Source organism: Cervus canadensis, chromosome 11, assembly GCF_019320065.1.
Source record: "Cervus canadensis isolate Bull #8, Minnesota chromosome 11, ASM1932006v1, whole genome shotgun sequence".
NCBI lineage: Eukaryota > Metazoa > Chordata > Mammalia > Artiodactyla > Cervidae > Cervus > Cervus canadensis.
Window position 1 is genome coordinate 5,249,960 of NC_057396.1, and position 24,188 is coordinate 5,274,147.

Sequence of the window (24,188 nt, forward strand, 5' to 3'; positions counted from 1 at the left end):
CTAGTCCCCTGTGATGAAAAGGACATCTTTTTTGGGTGTTAGTTCTAGAAGGTCTTGTAGGTCTTCATAGAACTGTTCAACTTCAGCTTCTTCGGTGTTAGTGGTTGGGGCATAGACTTGGATTACTGTGATATTGAATTGTTTGCCTTGGAAAGGAACAGAGATCATTCTGTCATTTTTGAGATTGCATCCAAGTACTGCATTTCAGACTCCTTTGTTGACTGTGAGGGCTATTCCTTTTTTCTAAGGGATTCTTGCCCACAGTAGTAGATATAATGGTCATCTGAGTTAAATCCACCCATTCCAGTCCATTTTAGTTCACTGATTCCTAAAATGTCAATGTTCACTCTTGCCATCTCCTCTTTGACCACTTCAATTTTCCTTGATTCACGGACCTAACATTCCATGTTCTTATGCAGTATTGCTCTTTACAGCATCAGACCTTGATTCCATCACCAGTCACATCCACAACTGGGTGTTTTTTTTCACTTTGGCTCCATCTCTTCATTCTTTCTGGAGTTATTTCTCCACTGATCTCCAGTAGCATATTGGGCACCTACCAACCTGGGGAGTTCATCTTTCAATGTCATATCTTTTTGCCTTTTCATACTGTTCATGGAGTTCTCAAGGCAGGAATACTGAAGTGGTTTGCCATTCCCTTCTCCAGTGGACCACGTTTTGTCAGAACTCTCCACCATGACCCATCCATCTGTGTGGCCCTACATGGCATGGCTCATAGTTTCATTGAGTTAGACAAGGCTGTGAACCATGTGATTAGTTTGGTTAGTTTTCTGTGACTGTGGTTTTCATTCTGTTTGCCCTCTGATGGATGAGGCTAAGAGGCTTGTGAAAGGTTTCTGATGCGAGGGATAGGCTGTGGGGGAATCTGGGTCTTGTTCTGATGGGCAGGGCCATGCTCAGTACATCTTTAATCCAGATGGAGGACTAGAGGGATGTGTGCTCCTCTTCTCCTGCGAGAACTCCAAAAATGCAACTCACTGCTGAACACCATCAATAGGAGAATGTTGGATCCCACCAAAAAAAGATACCCCACATCCAAGGCCAAAGGAGAAGCCCCACCATGACAGTAGGAGGGGAGAGATCACATTTAGAATCAAACTCCATCCCCACCAGAGACACTCGGAGGGCTCAAAGAAAACCTTGTTTGCACCAGGACCCAGTGACCCCACAGAGACTAAGCCAGACCTGCCTTTGAGTGTTTGAGGGTCTGTGGAGGTAGGGGTCAGCAGTGGCCTGTCACGGGGACAGGGGCTCTGGGTGCAGCAGACTTGGGAGGCAAGGTGTGAGAGCCCCACCATAGAGCCACTGAGCAGATGACCCACAAACTGGAGAATAATTATACCAAAGAAGTTCTTTCACTGTTACAAAAGTTCTAGGACACATAACAGATTTCCCAACCTGGGGATCTGGGAAAGGGACTGACAACCCCCTGGGAATTTGACTTTGGAGGCCAGTGGGATTTGATTGCAGAACTTCCACAGGACTGGGGAAACAGACTCTTGGAGGGCACAAACAAAACCTTGTGTGCACCAGGAGAAAGGAGCAGTGACCCCACAAGAGACTGAGCCAGACTTGCCTGTGAGTGTCCAGGAGTCTCTGACAGAGGCACAGGTTGACAGTGGTCTCCCGCAGGGTCAGCAGCACTGAATACAACAGTCCTGACACAAGCCCTTTTGAAGGAGGTCCCCATTACCACCATTACCCCTAACATAGTTTGGCCTCAGATCAAAAATAGGGAGGGAACTCAACCCCACCCACCAACAGAAAATTGATATAATTGCATGAGAAGAAATTAAGGAACAGCTTTCAGGAGAAATTTTTACTTGACCTGATGTTGTTGTGGTTGTTATTCAGTTGTTAAGTTGTGTCTGACTCTTTACAACCCATGGACTGTAGAAAGCCAGTCTCCTCTGTCCTCCACTATCTCCTGAGTTTGTTCAAATTCATGTCCACTGAGTCAGATATGTTGTCTAACCATCTCATCCTCTGCCACCCTCTTCTCCTTTTGCCTTCAATCATTCCCAGCATCAGGTTCTTTTCCAATGAATCATCTCTTCGCATCAGGTGGCCAAAGTATTGGAGTTTCAGCTTCAGCATCAGTCCTTCCAATGAATATTCAGGACTGATTTCCTTTAGAATAGACTGGTTTGATCTCTGTGCAGTCCAAGGGACTCTTGAGTCTCATCCAACACCACAGTTTGAAAGCATCAGTTCTTTGGCCTTCAACCTTCTTTATGCTTCAAGTCTCACATCCGTACATGACTACTGGAAAAGCCATAGATCTGACTAGAGAGACCTTTGTCAGAAAAGTGATGTTTCTGCTTTTTAATCTGCTGTCTAGGTTTGTCATAGTTTTCCTTCCAAGGAGCAAGCATCTTCTAATTTCATGGCTGCAGTCACTGTCTGCAGTGATTTTCATGACTGCAATCACTCTCTGCAGGAGCCCAAGAAAATAAAAGCTGTCACTGCTTCTACTTTTATCCCTTCTATTTGCCATGAAGTGATGGTACCAGATGCCGTGGTCTTAGTTTTTTGAATATTGAGTTTCCAGTAAGTTTTTTCACTCTCTTTTTTCACCTTCATTAAGAGGCTTTTTAGTTTTCCTTCACTTTCTGCCATTAAAATGGTATCATCTGCATATCTGAGGCTGTTGATATTTCTCCTAGGAGTCTTTATTCCACTTTGTGATTCATTCAGTCCAGCATTTAGCATGATGTACTCTGCATAGAAGGAGAAGGACATGGCAACCCACTCCAGTACTCTTGCCTGGAGGATCCCATGGATGGAGGAGCCTGGTAGGTTGCAGTCCATGGGGTCACTACGAGTCGGATGCGACTGAGCAACTTCACTTTCACTTTTCACTTTCATGCACTGGAGAAGGAAATGGCAACCCACTCCAGTGTTCTTGCCTGGAGAGTCCCAGGGACTGGGGACCCTGGTGGGCTGCTGTCTAAGGGGTTGCACAGAGTCGGACACAACTGACGTGACTTAGCAGCAGCAGCAGCACTCTGCATAGAAAGTCGCTCAGTCATGTCTGACTCTTTGTGACCCCATGGACTATACACTCCATGGAATTCTCCAGGTCAGAATACTGGAGTAGGTAGTCTTCTCCTTCTCCAGAGGATCTTCCCAACCCAGGAATTGAATCCAGGACTCCCACATTGCAGGTGGATTCTTTACCAGCTGAGCCACAAGGGAAGCCCAATAATACTGGAGTAGGTAGCCTATCCCTTCTCAAGTGGATCTTCCCAACCCAGGAATCGAACAGGGGTATCTTGCATTGCAGGTGGATTCCTTACCAACTAAGCTATCAGATAAACTGAGGTGAAAAGTGAAGTCGCTCAGTCGTGTCTGACACTTTGCGACCCCATAAACTGTAGCCCACCAGGTTCTTCCATCCATGGAATTCTCCAGGCAAGATAAGATAAACCTGTGGCAAACCATTCAATATCGCAGTAATCCAAGACTATGCCCCTACAAGTAATACTGAAGAAGCTGAAGTTCAATGGTTCTATGAAGACCTTCAAGACCTTCTAGAACTAACACCCCAAAAAGATGTCCTTTTCATCATAAGGGACTGAAATGCAAAAGTAGGATGTCAAGAGATACCTGGAATAACAGGTAAATTTGGCCTTGGAGTACAAAAGGAAGCAGGGCAAACGCTAATAGAATTTTGCCAAAAGAATGCTCTGGTCATAGCAAACATCCTCTTCCAACAACACAAGAGAAGACTCTACACATGGACATCACCAGATGGTCAATACCAAAATCAGATTGATTATATTCTTTGCAGCCAAAGATGGAGAGGTTCAATACAGTCAGCAAAAACAAGAGCAGGAGCTGACTGTGGCTCCGATCATAAACTCGTTATTTCCAAATTCAGACTTAAATTTGAAGAAAGTAGGGAAAAGCACTAGACCATTCAGATATGACCTAAATTAAATCCTGTATGATTATACAATGGGAGTGACAAATAGATTCAAAAGATTAGATCTGATAGACAGAGTGCCTAAGAACTATGGATGGAGGTTCATGACATTGTACAGAAGGCAGTGATCAAGAGCATCCCTAAGAAAAAGAAAGGCAAAGTGGCTGTCTGAGGAGGCCTTACAAATAGCTGAGAAAGGAAGAGAAGCGAAAGGCAAAGGAGAAAAGGAAAGATATATCCATTTGAGTGTAGCATTCAAAAAAAAAAAAAAAAAGCAAGGAGAGATAAGAAAGCCACCCTTAGTGATCAGTGTAAAGAAATAGAGGAAAACAATAGACTGGGAAAGACTAGAGATCTCTTCAAGAAAATTAGAGATACCAAGGGAACATTTCATGCAAAGATGGGTGCAATAAAGGACAGAAATGGCATGGACCTAACAGAAGAAGATATTAAGAAGAGGTGGCAAGATTACACAGAAGAACTATACAAAAAAGATCATGACCCAGATAACCATGATGGTGTGATCACTCACCTAGAGCCAGACATCCTGGAATGTGAAGTAAAGTGGGCCTTAGGAAGCATCACTATGAGCAAAGCTAGTGGAGGTAATGGAATTCCAGTTGAGCTATTGAAAATCCTAAAAGATGATGCTGTGAAAGTGCTGCACTCCCTATGCCAGCAAATTTGGTAAACTCAGCAGTGGCCACAGGACTGGAAAAGATCACTTTCCAGTCCAATCCCAAAGAAAGGCAATGCCAAAGAATGTTCAAACTACCGCACAATTGCATTCATCTCACACAGAAGCAAAGTAATGTTCAAAATTCTACAAGCCAGGCTTCACCAGTACGTGAACTGTGAACTTCCAGATGTTCAAGTTGGATTTAGAAAAGGCAAAGGAACCAGAGAACAGATTGCCAACATCCTCTGGATCATCAAAAAAGCAGCAGAGTTAAAAAAAAAATCTACTTCTGCTTCATTCACTATGCCAATGCCTTTGACTGTGTGGATTGCAACAAATTGTGCAAAATTCTTCAAGATGAGAATACCAGACCACCTGACTTGCCTCCTGAGAAGTCTGTATGCAGGTCAGGAAGCAACAGTTAGAACTGTACATGGAAGGACAGACTGGTTCCAAATTGGGAAAGGAGTACCTCAAGGCTGTATATTGTCACCCTGCTTATTTAACTTATATGCAGAGTACATCACGCAAAATGCCTGGCTGGATTAAGACGAAGCTGGAATCCAGATTGCCTGGAGAAATATCAATAACCTCAGGTACTCAGATGACAGCACGCTTATGGCAGAAAGTGAAGAACTAAAGAGCCTCTTGATGAAAGTGAAAGAGGAGAGTGAAAAAGTTGGCTTAAAGGTCAACATTCAGAAAACTAAGATCATGGCATCTGGTCCCATCACTTCATGGCAAATAGATGGGGAAACAATGGAAACAGTGATGGACTTTATTTTGGGGGACTCCAAAATCACTGCAGATGGCGACTGCAGCCATGAAATTAAAAGACGCTTGCTCCTAGGAAGAAAAGCTATGACCAACCTAGACAGCATATTAAAAATCAGAGACATTACCTTGCCAACAAATGTCCATCTAGTCAAAGCTATGGTTTTTCCAGTAGTCATGTATGCATGTGAGTTGGACTATAAAGAAAGCTGAGTGCTGAAGAATTGATGGTTTGAACTGTGGTGTTGGAGAAGACTCTTGAGAGTCCCTTGGACTGCAAGGAGATCCAACCAGTCCATCCTAATGGAGATCAGCCCTGAATATTCATTGGAAGGACTGATGCTGAAGTTGAGACTCCAATACTTTGGCCACTTTGAGACTCCAATACTTTGGATGGGAAGAACTAACTCATAAGAAAAGATCCTGATGTTGAGAAAGATTGAAGGCAGGAGGAGAAGGGGACGACAGAGGATGAGATAGTTGTATGGCATCACCAACCCAATGGACATGAGTTTGAGTAAGCTCTGGGAATTTATGATGGACAGGGAAGCCTGGCGTGCTACAGTCCTTGGGGTCACAAAGCGTCGGACATGACTGAGTCAATGAACTGAATTGACTCTGCATAAAAGTTAAATAAGCAAGGTGACAATATACAGGTTTGTTGTCCTCCTTTCCCAATATTGAACCAGTCCATTTTTCCATGTCATATTCTTTTTACAAAATTAATTTATTTAATTGGAGGATAATTACTTTACAATATTGTGATGGCTTTTCCCATACATTGAAATGAATCAGCCATGGGTACATATTTTTCCTTCTGTCCTGAACCCCACTTCTGCCTCCCTCCCAACCCCTCTGGGTTGTTCTGCCCTGCTTCATGCATTGTACTTGCACTGGTCATCTATTTTACGTATCATAATATATATGTTTCAATACTATTCTCTCAAATCATTGCACCCTCACCTTCTCCCACAGAGTCCAAAAGTCTATTTTTACATCTGTGTCTCCTTTGGTCCCCTGCATGTAGGATCATCTTTACTGTCTTTCTAAATTCCATATATATGCATTAATATACAGTATTTGTTTTTCTCTTTCTGACTTACTTCACTCTGTATAATAGGCTCCAGTTTCTTCCACTTCATTAAAACTGACTCAAATGCATTCCATTTTGTAGCTGAGTAATATTCCATTGTGTATATGTACCACAGCTTTCTTATCCATTCGCCTGCCAATGGACATCTAGGTTGCTTCCATGTCCTGGCTATTGTAAACAGTGCTGTGGTGAACATTGGGGTGCACGTGTCTCTTTCAATTCTGGTTTCCTCGGTGTGTATGCCCAGGAGTGGGATTGCTGGGTCATATGGCAGTTCTATTCCCAGTTTTTAAAAGAATCTCCACACTGTTCTCCATAGTGGCTATACCAGTTTGCATTCCCACCAATGCTGTAAGAGGGTTTCCTTTTCTCTGCACCCTCTCCAGCGTTTATTCTTTGTAGACTTCTTGGTGATGGCCATTCTGACTGGCCTGAGATGATACCTTATTGTGGTTTTGATTTGCATTTCTAATAATGAGTGATGTTGGGCTTCCCTGGTAGCTCAGACGGTAAAGCATCTGCCTGCAATGCAGGAGACCTGAGTTCGATCCCTGGGTCGGGAAGATCCCCTGGAGAAGGAAATGGCAACCCACTCCAGTACCCTTGCCTGGAAAATTCCATGGATGGAGGAGCCTGGTAGGCTATAGTCCATGGGGCCGCAAAGAGTTGGGCACAACCGAGCAACTTCACTGGTTGGATATTGAGCATCTTTTCATGTGTTTATCAGCCATCTGTATGTCTTCTCTGAAGAAAACTTTATTTAGTTCTTTTGCCCACTTTTTGATTGGATTGTTCATTTCTCTGGTATTGAGCTGCATGAACTGCTTGCATATTTTGGAGATTAATTCTTTGTCAGTTGTTTCATTTGCTATTATTTTGTCCCATTCTGAAGGCTGTCTTTTCACCTTGCTTATAATTTCCTTCATTGTGCAAAAGATTTTAAGTTTAATTAGGTCCCACTTGTTTATTTTTATTTTTATTTCCATTACTCTGGGAGTTGGGTCATAGAGGATCTTGCTGTGATTTATGTCAGAGAGAGTGTTCTGCCTGTGTTTTCCTCTAGGAGTTTTATAGTTTCTGGTCTTACATTTAGGTTTTTAATCCATTTTGAATTTATTCTTGTGTATGGTGTTAGCAAGTGTTCTAGTTTCATTCTTTTACACATGGTTGCAGGGCTGGTTCTAATTGTTGCTTCTGGACATGCATACAGGTTTCTCAGGAGTACCTCCTTATTTAACTCAAACACATTATTTCAGAGTTCTCCATTTTAATAATTTAGAAGATATTTTGCATGCATTTGTGAATTAAAATAGTCCTGAAATTATTCTTTTATTCTAATTCATGTTCTAAATACTGAAATATAAAATGTTTATCACCACAGCCTTTATTGATTGTTATGCATGTTCCATATTAGACACTAATCAATAATTATAAAACTGTCTCTGATTTGAAGGAGATTCTTCTACAGCAGCAAAAAACAACTGTGAATTGTTTAAAGTGCTTTAAAGATGGACATCTATATGTAAATAATCATTTAAAAAACCCAAACCATGTTCACCCTTGTTCAGTCACACAGTATGATTTGGGGTAGGGAGCGGGATTAGAAAAGACATAAGCTAGAGTATGTAAACAGGACTTCTTTGTAAAAGTTTATAATGTCAACTTTTCACTGGCTTCAATGGGCTTTTCTGACAGTTGAGTAGACACGTTCCCTGAGAGCAGAAAAAATATTTGTAAGTAACTCTCCTCAGGTAAAGAATCTGCCTGCAATGCAGGAGACCCGGTTTCGATCCCTAGGTCAGGAAGATCCCCTGGTGAAGGACATGGCACCCCACCCCAGTGTTCTTGCCTGGAGAATCCCATGGACAAATTGCCTGGCAGGCCACAGTCCATGGGGTTGCATAGAATCGGACACAACTTAGTGACTAAACCACCATAAACCACCACTACTCAGGTTGCCACCTGAATGAGCTGGTTGCCTAAACTAATAAACAATATGCCAAGGTATCATAGCCTTCCAGAAAAGGTTGGGGGCATGAGTAAATTGCTCAATTCTGTTCTTTTGTGTTGGAGGACATGTCAGGCCTATTACAGAAGGATCACTTTCAAACACATATATATAAAATATATAGTTTTAGCACTGTAATGCATTTTGCTTAATAAGCTTTTTTCAATGTAATGTCATACATACTACAGTATAAAAATATATTTAAAATCAGATGTCTTTTTCTTCTAAAATCTAGCTAAAGTTATCCATATGGGAGAAATTAAAGTTTATTTTGAGAGCAGGATGTGAAGAACTTTGGAGTATGAAGCCCTTCAGACTTAGGGTAGAACTTAAGTGGAACGTGTAATCGAGTCCCCAGAGGGCCTCTCTAGTGCTATACACAATATAGGTTGTCAAATTCAGGCCTGTGCTTTCCATATCCAGGCTTGAAAGGAAAGGTTACTAGCCTCAGCCTTTACTATACTTTTCTAAATTATACTAAAAATGGAAAGGTATCTTTTAAAAATATTAAATTTATTATATTCTCTTGGAGAAGGGCATGGTAACCCACTCCAGTATTCTTGCCTGGAAAATCCCATGGATAGAGGAGCCTGGTGAGCTACACTCCATGGGGTCGCAAAGAGTCGGACACAACTGAAGCAACTTAGCACACATGCACATTATATTCTCTACCAATTGTTCTCAAGGTGTGGTCCCCAAACCAGCGGCATTAGCATTGCTAAAAGCTTGTTAGAAATGTAAATGTTCAGACCATAACCCAGACCTACTGAATCAGAAACCCTGGAGGTAGACACAGAAATCTGGACTTTATCTATACATATAAAACATCATGCTTTGTAAACATTATGCTTCACTGTTCTATAGATAAGTATGCCTTTCATGTCATCATTTATTCTAGAAATATCTACATCTAGTATATAATATGTATTTGATAATTGAAAAAATACATATTTGGTAACATATTCATGTTGTAAAGGATCTCAAAGAGTGATGTCTTGAATATTACGTAAAGGTTAACAATTAATCCTATTTTAAAAGATATAGAAACCAACACAACATTGTAAAGCAATTTTTCTCCAATTAAAAAGTCAATTAAAAAAGATCTAGTAAGCAGTGATTCCTATTTGTTTGTAGTGTTAACGTCCTGTGATTATTATTTTGAAATTGCATATCTTCAGCATGACACATGGCACAAAAATGGTTTAAAACAGTTAAATTAAAAATCTGAATTTCTTTTGAGGATTTAATATACCAAACTCTGAAAGTGAGTCACTATAACTTATTTCCTCTTTAACTTAATTTGTGTTTGCGAAAACTCTAGGAGATAGTGAAGGATATGGAAGCCTGGTGTGCTGCAATTCATGGGGCTGCAGAGAGTTGGACATGACTTAGCAGCTGAACAACGACAATCTAATGGAGAATATCTGGATACCATGTCTAATTACCCTTCATAAATACTTGTATATGTTGTCTTACATCGGTCTTTTTTTCCTAAATGATCCCAGTTTCTTAAACTTTCTTCACTGTTTTGTTTCTCAACTCTTTAATTCTCCTCTTGCAGTCCTCTGACTCTTCTCCAAGTACCCCTTATTCTCCAGCTATTAAGTCACAATACATGTTATATAGTGTCCGAAACATCATTTATACACATTTGATTTAAATTGGTGAAGGTCATTATTTAGATACTTTCTATATGTAAAAGTATATAATTTATTATTTGGAAATACAGTTTTAGGAAGTCAAAATTTGAACTCTTACAATGTGAATATGAATTTTTTATGCTGAATTAGAATGACAGCATTTTAGAACTAAAAGGCAAAGGAGATCACTTAGCTCACCTTTTGCACAAGAAGAACTGAAGGTCTTGAGAAGTTACTCTGCATTGTCCAATATGGTAGTCACTAATCGCATGTTAAATAGAAAATTCAGTTCCCTCAGTCACACTGCTGCTGCTGCTGCTAAGTCGCTTCAGTTGTGTCTGACTCCGTGCGACCCCATAGACGGCAGCCCACCAGGATCCTCTGTCCCTGGGATTCTCCAGGCAAGAACACTAGAGTGGGTTGCCATTTCCTTCTCCAATGCATGCATGTATGCTAAGTCGCTTCAGTTGTGTCCGACTCTGTGTGACCCTATGGACAGCAGCCCACCAGGCTCCTCTGTCCACAGGATTCTCCAGGCAAGAATACTGGAGTGGGTTCTTAGTCACACTAGCCACGTTTTAACTGCTCAGTAGATACGCATGTGGTTAGCAGCTCCAGTATTAGATAGAAGAGATATGGAACACTCCCCTGACCCCAGAAAGTTCTATTGGATATCACTGGGTAAATGACTTCCCCCAAAGCCATACAGCTTTTGTTGTGACAGAACCAGAGCTTCTAGTTCCTGGTCCAGAGAAATCTCACCATATTTATTTTAAAATAATAATACCACCTTTTAAAAAAGGCAAAATAGAATAGATTGCTTATCTACAACATTTATTAAGTTTTATAAAGAGCAGTTTGGGAGGCATGGATCCTGACCCCAAAAAGCTTTGAAGAAAATTACGTTAGGTGGGCTTGCTGCCTATTGGAAAAAATAGCAGGAGGTTTAGTTACATCTCCCTTCTGGCCTCCAGCTATTTAACGTCTACAGCTGACTCTTGTACAACCTATGGGTTGGGGCTCCAACCCTCCCCACAGTCCAAAAATCCACAGATAAAATTACACTTTTCCCTTGATTTTACATCTGAGGATTCAACCCACTCAGATCATATGGTACCATGGTGTGTATTTAGTGAATGATAGCTGGGTGTGAGCTGTTGAAACCTGTGTTGTTCAAGGGTCCGCTGTTTATGCATGCAAATGTATTCACTGAATGCACTAAATGTTTACTGAAGTGTATTCAGTCCCTTTGATTTTCCCTGACATATCAGACACTTCTTAGTTCATACCTCAGTTCTTGCAGCCTACTCCTGGCTGGTCTCCTAGGCCCCATCTGGCCTTTCCAGCTTCAATCAATTTTCTGTAGTTCAAAATCCATTTCCCTCAAGTACCATTTTCACCCTTGATCTTCTATCCAAAACTGTGGTAGATTCCTAGTGTGTACATAAACTAACAAATATGATACGGTCAACGACTTGCATTTGCAAAATAAAAACTTCTCCACACACTATCCCATTTATTTCCATTTTTCTCCCCAGATTTCAAGGGCTTCAATTAACTGTTGTCCTTTTATTTCACAAGATTGTTTCTTGTTAAATATTTTAAATAGACTTTTTCTAAAAGTTCGAAAACCAGGAACTTGAGAGTCAGCCTCAACTTTTCCACTTCCCACTCCCCAACCCCCAGTTCAGTCCATCAGAAAGTAATGTTGGTTTGGTTCTGGGTCCAGAAAAACATCTGGAATATATCCACTTCCCTCCATGTATTAGTTTGCTAGGGCTGCCATAATGGTTTAAGCAACAGCAATTTACTTTCCCACAGCTCTGGAGACTAGAAGTCCAGCACTGAGGTGTGATCAGGGTTGGTTTCTTCTCAGCTTTCTCTCCTTGGCTTGTAGATGGCTGTCCTCTTCCAGAGTCTTCACAGAGTCTTCACTTGGTGTCTGTGTCCTAATCTTCTCTTCTTATAAGGATGCTACTCATATAGGATTAGGGCCCATCAATGTGACCCCATTTTACTTTTTGTTTTTCAGTCACTAAGTCATGTCCCACTCTTTGCAACCCCATGGACTGCAGCATGCCCAGCTACCCTGTCCTCCACTGTCTCTTGGAGTTGTCTCAAATTCAGGTCCATTGAGTCAGTGTTGCTATCTAACCATCTCATCCTCTGTCACCCTCTTCTCCTTTTGCCTTCCATCTTTCCCAGCATCAGGTCTTTTCCAGTGAGCCAACTCTTTGCATCAGGTGGCCAAAGTATTGGAGCTTCAGCTTCAGCATTAGTATTCCAGTGAATATTCAGCGTTGATTTCCTTTAGGCTTGACTGATTTGATCTCCTTGCAGTCCAGTTCAGCTTAGTTGCTCAGTCGTATCCGACTCTTTGTGACCCCATGGACTGCAGCACACCAGGCTTCTCTGTCCATCACCAACTCCCAGAGCTTGCTCAAACTCATTTCCATCGAGTCACTGATGCCATCCAACCAGCTCATCTTCTGTTGTCCCCTTCTCCTGCCTTCAATCTTTCCCAGCATCAGGGTCTTTTCCAATGAGTCAGTTCTTCACATTAGGTGGCCAAAGTACTGGAGTTTCAGCTTCAGCATCAGTCCTTCCAATGAACACCCAGGACTGATCTCCTTTAGGATGGACTGGTTGGATCTCCTTGCAGTCCAAAGGACTCAAGAGTCTTCTCCAACACCACAGTTCAAAAGCATTGATTCTTTGGCACTCAGCTTTCTTTATAGTCCAACTGCTCTATTCAAGGAAGTTCATAATCTTACATGTTCTTTCTACCTCTTGCTTCCCTGGTAGCTTGGACGGTAAAGCGTCTGCCTACAATGCGGGAGACCCAGGTTCGATCCCTGGGTTGGGAAGATCCCCTGGAGAAGGAAATGGCAACCCGCTCCAGTATTCATGCCTGGAAAATCCCATGGACCCAGGAGCCTGGTGGGCTACAGTCCATGGGGTCACAAAGAGTCGGACACAACTGAGCGACTTCTCTTCACTTCTTCTTCACCATAGCCTGAAACATTTTCTCTGCCTAGAAATCTCCCCTCCCAAGCTAATCCACAACTGTCCTTTCTTTTAAAATGTCCCTCAATTCCCTTCTCAAGAAGTCCTTTCATTACAAATCATCCTTGACTCTGATCTCTCTAGGCCCCCTCAGAACTTCAGTGATAAGTTTTATATACGTAGGAAGTAAGCACTTACTTTATATGAAGGAAGTAAGTAGTTTTAAGCAAAATAAGTATTTTATTTTACAACATGTTAAGAGGATAAAAGGTAACACCTGATGAAAAATTTGGTTGAATGAAAGTTAATTTATATTGTCATAGGTGGTTTCTATTTTACTACTTCTCTCACACACATTTCTAGTAACAAAAAAGATAAGAAAAAATAATTTACAAATTCTATTTCTTAAAGCCCAGTGACTTAGTTTTGATAAACAGGAATGATAAGTTTCAACCTTGGTCTTCCCTGGTGGTTCAGATGGTAAAGAATCTGTCTGCAGTGCAGGAGACCTGGGTTCAATCCCTGGATTGGGAAGATCCCCTGGAGGAGGGCATGGCAACTCACTCCAGTATTCTTGCCTGGAAAACCCCATGGACAGAGGAGCCTGGCGGGTTACGATACATGGGGTCACAAAGAGTCAGACATGACTGATCGACTAAGCACACGAGTTTCAACCTTACTGAAATCAGTTCAGCCCGCCAATCCCAATCCACTTTAACTCGTGTGCCAAGTCTCCTGACGTGAAGACTTACATTTGAGGATATCAGGTATACTAAAGTTTGCCAGTTGGACACTGCTAAATGTGGCTCTAAACGCACCTTTTTAGTGCTAATTAATGCAGCTTTTACTGTAAGAGAGACATACTTCTCTGTCTTTTATTCTTTCCTTTGTTCTTTTGCTTTCATCTATTCTTTTTTTTTAAACTAGAGAAGTAGAGAGCAGTTGCTCAACCGTGGAGTTGCCCACCAGAATGAATATATATTATCAAGGAAATATACAAAACACGATGTTTCACCTCATAAAAAAGTCCGAACAATTAAAATACTAAATACCATTTCATACAGATTGAAAACAGTAAAAATTATGAGCATGTCATTTCTCCAACACAAGTTTCTTGAGAGTAACTGGGTATTTCTCTCATTGCTCCTCACAAATGTTATGGGTTCTAGAATGTAAACTCCCCAAAATAGACATTTTTGTATTTTTTGTTGATCACTGTATCTGTAGTACCTAGAAGGGCCCACCCAGCACATAGTAAGTAATCAATAAATATCTGTGGAAGAATGAAGGACATTAGTTCTTAGCAAACACTTGCTGATTAACTGGATGACTGAGAAGCCTTCAGTTTTCAGAAACTTCAGACCTAGGTTTTTGAAGTTGTAAAGATGAAAGTTGGTTGAGCATGGGCTGGGGCAGGCAGAATGAGCGATTTCCCCTCTCCAACCATAGCGTCCTGACACAGTTCCCACTTCCCAGTTCTTAGTACTTCAAATACCCAACACTTCACGGTTCACTCAGTAGCTAAGTTTTGGGGGCCACGGTTAATTTTTTCCTAATGAGCACTCTATTGTCATGTAGTTCATGATGCCCAGAAAGGTCTCTATTGCTATTAACTCAGATCACTCAATTTTGTGTTTCAACAATTATTATAATCTTCTATTTAACCTTTGGACCTTGAACTTCCTTCATGCCAATTTATAACCGACGGACTAATCTTTCCAGAGTACCACATTCATAATGCTACTACCCTGCTCAAAGGTCTTTCATGACTTCTATACATCACCTACTTAAAAGATTTAAATTTCTTAGCTTTGTACCCATGGCCCTCAGTGACCAGGATCCCATTTACTTGTTTTCCCTGTGTTATTACCCAGAACTCCTGGGCCGAACTCCTCAATTCCAATTAGTCCAGGTGTACTTATGTCTTCCTCAAATCATCTTCTATGTCTCCGTATTTATTTGCTTGCTCATGGGTCTTAAGAGTCCCAAATTCTGTTATTCAGCCTAGGGCCCTTTTTTGAACATCCAAATTATAATTCTGTGAGCCTTCTCTCCTTAAGTTACTTTCAGAATTTCTTAAGAATGCTCTCAAATTCTGGAAAATCATTCTGTTGTTGCTTGTCACCATGGTTGGTTTTTTTCACCCCAGAAAAATCCTCCACCCTCAGCTGATCACAGTTGACTCTTTCAAAGCTGGCTTTCACAGGCTGTTACTGTTCTCCAGGGACAATTTTGTCGCAGGCATGTTCCCAGGCTGCATATCTAATCCCACACAGTACAGCTAAATCCGAATTATAGTAGTTTGCAAAATTTTACAAAAGGCTTAGGAACAGCGAGAGGAAATACTGCATTATTGATACTCCTGGTCCTTACTCACCCACCCTTCCCCACCTCTCCCCCACACCTGCAGTCACACAAGAGCCAGCTTCTCTCCAGCAGGTAGACTCAATCAGGAAACAGATACTGAGTGTCAATTAAGTGCCAGGCAGTGTGCTACACATCGGGGATGAACCAAATAGACAGTTCCTGTATTCAAGACAGTAATTAAATAAATTATTACAAATAATTGGTAAAATAATTCTAGGTATGCAAAATGCTGCCAAAGAAATACCTGGAGTACAATTTTAAGTCCTCTACATTCTCTAGTGGCCCGGGGCGGGGGTGGAGGTGGGGTGGAAACCAATTCCCATCTCTTACAGATGTCTAATCAAATTAGTAATGGTATAATCTGTAGAAAAGCAATTCTGACCTTAAGAAAGAAGTATTTTATATTATGCAGACAGTTTAGCTCCTAGTTTTTTTTTTTTTTTCTAATTTCCTCCATGGAGAATGAAAAGAGCCAAAATGCATGAACACTTAAACTATGTTCTTGGTACCATTCTAAGCCCAATATATATTAATTTGTATAATTTCCACAATAACCAATGAAGGAGTCCTACTATTTTCCCCGTTTCACAGATAAGGCAGCTAAGGCACAGAAAGATTGTAACTAGCTCAGTCACATAGCAGGTAATGGCAGAATTAAGAATCCATGCAATCTGACTGCCAGCCCAAATTCTTTATTACTGGGCTATTACACCTCTCAATACAGAGAATTTGCATAGTCTTTTCTCAACAGCGCGTTCCTATCTTCTGCCTCTGAACGCCCACCCCAGGGCCGGGCTCGGAGCGCCCCGCCACGTCACGCTTCTCCACTCGCTGCACTGTTTCTCCTAGTTGCTGCCACCCTACTAGCTCCTCTGTAGCAGCCCGAGGAGACCCCTCCTAGGTCTGGTTCACAGCGATCACTTCCATCTCTGAATTCGTGCACAATCACTGTGCACAGACACACTCTTACAGATTATGTTCTCTACTAGGTTCACAGCAAGTGTGTTTCCCCCAAGTAAACAGCACAGTGCCTTGCACAGAATGGGTACTCAGAATTATTAAGAGAGGGTCCCTGGGTTGTAGGGGTCTGTATGATAGGCAGCAAAGTCAGTGGCAAATGGACATTTTAGTTTTTGATTTTATGTTTTTTATGATTTTTTAAAAAAAAATCTATGGATATTATGATCATATCTGGAAAATACTTTCAATAAACATTTAACATACCAAAGCATTGTGCTAAGTATTAGAAGTAAAATTGACTCTCTTTCCTGAACTATATACCTAAATTGCCAGCTGCCTTCCAGGTACAACCACAGGTTCAAATCTAAGACTATTATCCTGATCCCTGCAACTCAGAAACGCATATTCCAAACGCTTCTTCCTCAGGGTTTAGGCTCCCCATCATCATCTTTGGGATACATGTCAATCATTAAAAAGATCAAAGTTATATATTCATTGTATTAGGGTAATGAGGGGCTTCCCTAATAGCTCAGTTGGTAAAGAATCCGCCTGCAATGCAGGACACCCTGGTTCGATTCCTGGGTCGGGAATATCTGCTGGAGAAGGGATAGGCTACCCACTCCATTATTCTTGGGCTTCCCCGGTGGCTCAGCTGGTAAAGAATCTGCCTACAATGCGGGAGACCTGTGTTCAATCCCTGAATTGGGAAGATCCCCTGGAGAAGGGTAAGACTACCCACTCCTATATTCTTGCCTGGAGAATTCCATGGACTTTATATAGTTCATGGGGTCTCAAAGAGTCAGGAATGACTGAGTGACTTTCACTTTCAATGAGGGGACAGCACTAAGACACCCTGTAATTTACTCATCTGCCAACTTAATAATACCATGAGGGCAACTCTCTTTGTTTACACAGCTCTTGAATTAGTGGTGGGGCAGCTCCAATTTTATTACATAATAAAAGAGCTTTCAATTATGCTCAGAACATTTTTTTTTATTGAGAATTTTAAGTGGGACAAATGAAACAAAGGAATTGTTATGCTTTTCACAGTTCCAGAAACATAAATCTTCATGCAAAGAAACATAATTAAATGAAACTTAAATTTTAAAAGCTAATGATTCACATTAATGATTCATGGTTAGACATGTTTAGTTTTCTCTCACAATTTCAATCCAGAATTAATTGGCTTCTAAAATAAAATACATGGAATATTGAAGACTCACTTGAAACTTAATGTAACAAATATGAACAAGATTTTTAGTTTTTGTGACTTTCTGTAAAAATTCCATAACTGTACCGGTGTAGATTACGTTAGGGATAAAATTTGGTTCCTGTGTTGGTATTTCACAAGATTTAAAGGAAGGCATCTTGGTATTTGTTTTCTTCTGCTCTACGCAGGTTCTTTACATTTAACTTGAATTAACTTGCAGAGTAAATGTTTATCTGTAAATCAGTGTTAAAATAAAAAATTGGTAAAGAAAAAACAGTAAGTATAGATAACTCGAAAAAATATTAAGATACTTCCCCCATGCCATAACAGTGGTATAAAACATGAACATGACGCTTGAAAGGATCCACAATAAAGTAAGAAAATGTCTGTTCGTGACTCTTTGTTGAAGGGTAGCACACACCAACAGAATCCTGAAAAAGATAAACTTATTTAATATACAGCTATATTTAAATAATAACACATTTAGCTATTATGTATTTTCTATTAAAATATCATGAAACACATATAAAATCTTTGACAGTAAGTTGGACAGCACAGTTTACTATGCCAACAATACATATAATACTATACACACATGCATACTTCTTGACTTTAAGGAATTTATAATCGAGGAAATTCTATCTTTTAAAAAAGTGCTAATATAGAAAAAATAGTTTTGCATTTTCCTTCTATCTTTGCTTTTGTTAGAACATAGTCTATACATACTATTTGGGCTGGGACTATGTTTCTTTTGTTTAACCCTGGATTCTAGCCCAGCACAGTAGCTGATACACAGTAGGAATTTTAAAAATAATTATTCAGTGATTGAATAGTTAGAAACTGCTTCATATGTATAATAATATTTTGTGCAATGCTAAAATTCAAGTATCAGATTCTGTGATATAAAAACATTTATGTCATTCTTTCTTACTTGTCCTATAAATCATGGTTTGACAAGTTTAAGGAACTGTGTTCTACCTCATCTGAGCTACAGATTTAGCTCTAAAGTAAGAAATAACTATTATTAGGCATGGATAACAGAAAAGCTGGGAGGAAAAGTTCATACTGTTCTCCAAATAAAGCATAGTTCATCAACTTTTAAGAGAAAACTATTAAGTTTATGTTAACTATGTTCTGTGCATACATGTATGAAGTAAAAAAGGAAAAGTGTTAAGTCATTCAGTCATGTCCAACACTTTGGAAGACCCCGTGGACTGTAGCCCACCAAGCTCCTCTGCCCATGGAATTCTCCTGGCAAGAATACTGGAGTAGGTAGCCATTCCCTTCTCTAGGAGATCTTCCCAAACCAGGGACTGAACCCGGGTCTCCCGCACTGCAGTCTTATTCTTACTGCCTGAGTCACCAAGGAAGTGTATACACATGTATGTTCTATTAACCATGCCTCTCCTAGTTGCTAACTCCAGTTACAACAATCCTTTTAATAACAAGTAATTAAATTGATTGGCTGCAAATTTCCCCCTCAACACTTACATATGCTGTAACTTTAAAAATAGAAGAGGTAATTTGTATTTTCTTGGTTTGAGGATTCTTCCGAACACTAAAATAGGGGGGAAAAGGGAACATTTTAAAATTCAGCAAACACTAGCATAATATATTTAAGATACAGATCCCTTTTAGTACTTGGGTATCCTCATTCACATATAACATGGAAATATAAAATATCTAATTAAGTAGTTTGAAAAGGATGGTATCTGTGGTTTCAGCAAGGTTGACCGAATTGAAATTGCAGAAAATGGAATTTTTCAGTTAGAGGGTTTGAGGTCAGTTTGAGACTCAGATGATAAAAGCACTCTCAGGCCAGAGACAACTATTGACAAACAAGAATAGGTTAAAGTTCGACTTAAGGGTAAACAGCTGAAAGGGGTAGATAAAAGCATACTAAAGACTTAAGCAGCCTGAACATAAATGCCAGTTCTGTCACCGATTTGTTATTCTACTTTAAGCAAGATTAACCTTTCTGAACATCAGTTTTCTCATATGTGAACTCATGACTTGGTTCCTTTCAGGATTATATAAGAATTAGGTGGAATAATATCTATGAAAACTATTTGTTATATCATGTATTGCTAAATTAAAATCACTTTCTCTCCTAGCTCTCTTTCACTTATTCTCCCCACAAAAGGTAATCTTTAGTAATATATAGTGCGGAAGCAAACTGAGGATTGGGGAAATAAATTACTTAATTTATATATAAATAAATACATGTTAAATTTATAATGCTTTACAACCTGCAAAAAACCTTGTTATACTTTACTTCACATAAAGATCACACAATTCAGTGAGGTAGGCATCATTTTGTCAATTTTATAGACAATAGAACCAGAGAAGTTAAATGATATATTTAAGACATTCCAACTAAAAGTGGCATTTCCGGAAATAGAATGTAGGTGATACAGAGTCCAGTTTTCTTTCTCTACATTTCACCTGTTTATCCTATACTTGTGCTATAAATTCATATGCATCACAGGTACTGTTCATGTGTTATGTGTGTAGTTTAAATTTAAAGGAAGGGAACCCTCTTCACTTTGTCAGGTGAGATTATTGCTTTCCCTTCATTATGTATGTAAAAAGAATGGGGGAAAAGAGAGACGAGCAGGAAGAAGGGGGCTCTGGGGGAGGGTATGCATGTACATGTGTGTTTGAGCTTGGGCACCTGTTGGAGGTGGCCATACATGGACCATTTCAGGGTTCAGGGTTCAAGATTCTTAGGGAGTTTCATCCTGAAAACATTTCACTAAGATTGAAATCCAAGAATCATGCAATTATATTGATTTCTATTTCTGTAACATGAATTGAGGTGGTCATCTTTCATTTCTAATGCCTAAGATACACTGCTTGAAAGTTGGACACTACATTTAAAACTTCATGCTTATCGTAGGGAAGACTATAACCACTACATATAAAACATTTATATATACCTATATGACCACCCAGATTAAAATACAGAACCTATCTATAGTTATATCTAATTTTAAATCTTGATCTGGAGGTGGTTATTTGGGTATAAAAATATATAAAAATTCACTGAGCTTATGTGTACTATGATTTATTGAGATTACTGTATGCAAATTACTCCTTAGTTTAGAAAAGTCTAAAAAAAAGAACCCTTGTAAATGTTTGTGCTTATCAGATGAACTTGGAGGAAAATTTAGTATTTGATACTACATATAATAATCATTTAACACCTACAAACACGTACCATAGATGTCTTACTTTTAAAAAGAAATTACATTGGTACACTATTAGAAGTTGGTTAGGGCTTCCCTGGTAGCTCAGAGGGTAAAGCATCTGCCCGCAATGCTGGAGACCAGGGTTCAATCCCTGGGTTGGGAAGATCCCCTGGAGAAGGAAATCCCCAATACTCTTGCCTGGAAAATCCCATGGACGGAGGAGCCTGGTAGGCTACAGTCCATGGGGCCGCAAATAGTTGGACTCGACTGAGTGACTTCACTTTCACTTTTCCTAATAGATATAAATATTATTCCACTTTACTACCTCTGATCTTGTATTACTGTTACTTTAAAATATCTCTAAGACAATTTGTCTAATTTTTTATAGATCAAGCAAAGTACAGTATTATCTGTCCCATATCTCATAAGAAAAAAAGAAAAAGAAATGTAAAGTGATATTCATTTCTGTCCTGGGGTGTTCAACTGACAATTGCATTGTATCAGATTTTTAGCACTCACTAACTCACTCTGAACTGAACTGAACTGACTGAACTCACTCTCCAAAAACTGGTTCCAAATCAGGAAAGGAGTACGTCAAGGCTGTATATTGTTACCCTGCTTACTTATATACAGAGTACATCATGAGAAATGCTGGGCTGGATGAATCACAAGCTGGAATCAAGATTGCTGGGAGAAATATCAATAACCTCAGATATGCAGATGACACCAACCTTATGGCAGAAAGTGAAGAAGAACTAAAAAGCCTCTTGATGAAAGTGAAAGAGGAGTGTGAAAAAGTTGGCTTAAAGCTCAACATTGAAAAAACTAAGATCATGGCATCTGGTCCCATCACTTCATGGCAAATAGATGGGCAAACAGTGGCAGACTTTATTTTTGGGGGCACCAAAATGACTGCAGATGGTGACTGAAGCCATGAAATTAAAAGACGCTTGCCCCTTGGAAGGAAAGTTATGACCAACCTAGACAGCATATTAAAAAACAGAGACATTACTTTGCCAACAAAGGTCTAGTCAAGGCTATGGTTTTTCCAGTAGTCATGTATGGATGTGACAGTTGGACTATAAAGAAAGCTGAGCACAGAAGAATGGATGCTTTTGAACTGTGGTGTTGGAGAAGACTCTTGAGAGTCCCTTGGACTGCAAGGAGATCCAACCAGTCCATCCTAAAGGAAATCAGTCCAGAATATTCATTGGAAGAACTGATGCTGAAGATGAAACTGCAATGCCTTGGCTACCTGATGTGAAGAGCTGACTCATTTGAAAAGACCCTGATGCCGGGAAAGATTCAAGGTGGGAGGAGAAGGGGAAGACAGAGGATGAGATGGTTGGATGGCATCACTGACTGGATGGACATGGGTTTGGGTAAACTCCAGGAGTTGGTGATTGACAGGGAAGCCTGGCGTACTGCAGTCCATGGGGTCACAACGAGTTGGACATGACTGAGCGACTGGATTGAACTGAAGTCACTCTCCAGGTGCCATGGTTTTTAAGGATTTTGGAACATAATTTCCACATAGTTCTTTTAAAAAATATGATTAGGGAATTCCCTCATGATCCAGTGGCTAAAACTTGGCTCTTTCACTGCCGGGGCTCCTTGTTCGATCCTTGGCTGGGGAACTAAGCTCCTGAAACCCCCACAGCACAGCCAAAAAAAAAATTGAATGTTAAAAGTATGATTATATTAATGGTTTAGAAATAAAATAATATGATGATTGATTTCTTATCAATATCATTTGTGCTAATTTCTAAGGATTTGTCTCATATTGACTCTAAATGTCATGGTGTACAGACATAGCTAACTCTGCTCATTTTAAGAAACAATAATCCTATTGCTTAATAAGCATCAGAAGGCCATAATCTAAGCCTAAACCAGTTCAAATCATAAGTCTGGGGGAGATAATGTAGTTTGGGAAACCTCTCCAAAAAATCTGACAAGAGTGTGTGTTTAATGTCTAAAATAGGAAAGACACAGGCACTGTTAGTGAGTACAGAGTTATGTCTAAGACATTTTTGAAATGTAATGAAACAATTGACCATTTACTCTGATAAAATGATTCTAAAGTATTGCCTATGTGATTTAAAGAAGCCACAATCCTTGAAAATAAGGCATTTTCTAAAACATTTAAAAGATGTCTATTATAGGAGTTACATTATTAATTATAGATGAGGGAAAAATACCTTAAGAATGTTTTTACCCTTTTGTTTGAGCTAGAGACCCCTAAAATCAGGCTCTGTAATGTGCCCTCAATATCTACTGATATAAATATAAGGGATCAACTTCTTTGCTAGAATTAAATAGTAACAATGTTTACACCTGCAAGTGCAGGTTAGATACTGTAAGGTAGCCACTGCATGTATAATTAGAGAGAAAGCAGATATTTTTTCTAAAGCAGGTAAAAACACCCAAATTTCAAGTAAAGGAACAGAAAAAAATATTCTTCTTGGTTAAGTTAGCTTGTACAAATGACATGACTAGATATGTGGCTCAGAATTCTGAGAAATTACTGATGATACTGCAAGTCCCACCTGTGCTTTCTCTACTTCTATATCCCTTGATAACGGCTATGTTGAACCACCCTGTATCTTTATCTTAACCAAGATGTTTATTCTAATCATAGTTTTCTACTGAAGTTGCATTGAGAAGACAATTTTATATCTTTTCCTCATTCACCAAAGAAACTCATAAGCATGCTTAAACTTGGATCATCGAGAGAAATATTTAATAGTTCTCAAAGAAAAGTAATGCTCTAACTGGCTAGTCTTCTTCTCAGTCTCCCTAGAATGACAGACTTGGGGTGCATCGCCCCTGAATTGGGAACAGACTGCCGTCCTCTTTGCTGGCCCTTGTGGACTCCATTCCATCAAGAAATTCTTGACCACTTGTACCCACACTGACAATGTCTTCTTTTGAACTTCTGAGGTTTTTATTACAGTATAAAGAGCTATAAACACTTGCCTATACATAACTGAGCATTGAATTATAAAAACAATACTTACTTATGAAAAATTTTAAGCAATTACTTTGTTATTATTTCCTATGTTAACTTGTAATTTCCTTAAAGTCAGAGACTACGTGATGCCTCCTCTTGTACTCTTCAGTGCCTGCCAGAGTTCCGTGCCCAATATCAACACTTGCTGGTGGCCTAATCAAGTGATTCCATGGATGCAGTTCCTATTCTTTGTATAAGATGTCATGAATTTTGGCTACTCATTTTATGAGTGGCCATTACTCTGAGTCATACATTTCTTAGCACCCTCAAAACACAGAAGAGAATCGCCAAGAATTTGGGG

At 39.8% G+C, this 24,188-nt stretch overlaps 1 protein-coding gene across 2 annotated transcripts in view; it reads right to left on the reverse strand.

Moving 5' to 3' along the window:
* Positions 1-17,451: 17,451 nt before the first annotated feature.
* The window catches only part of CFAP300 (cilia and flagella associated protein 300), a 28,018-nt gene continuing 21,281 nt past the window's right edge, over positions 17,452-24,188 (reverse strand). The window contains exons 6-7 of one of the 2 annotated variants that reach the window (XM_043482669.1): positions 19,178-19,244; positions 17,452-18,117 (exon numbers count right to left, since the gene is read on the reverse strand). In XM_043482669.1, coding sequence (XP_043338604.1) covers positions 17,989-18,117; positions 19,178-19,244 — 196 coding nt within the window. In that variant the 3' untranslated portion in view covers positions 17,452-17,988. The remainder of the gene's footprint in view (positions 18,118-19,177; positions 19,245-24,188) is intronic. The other variant, XM_043482668.1, reaches the window with a different exon arrangement.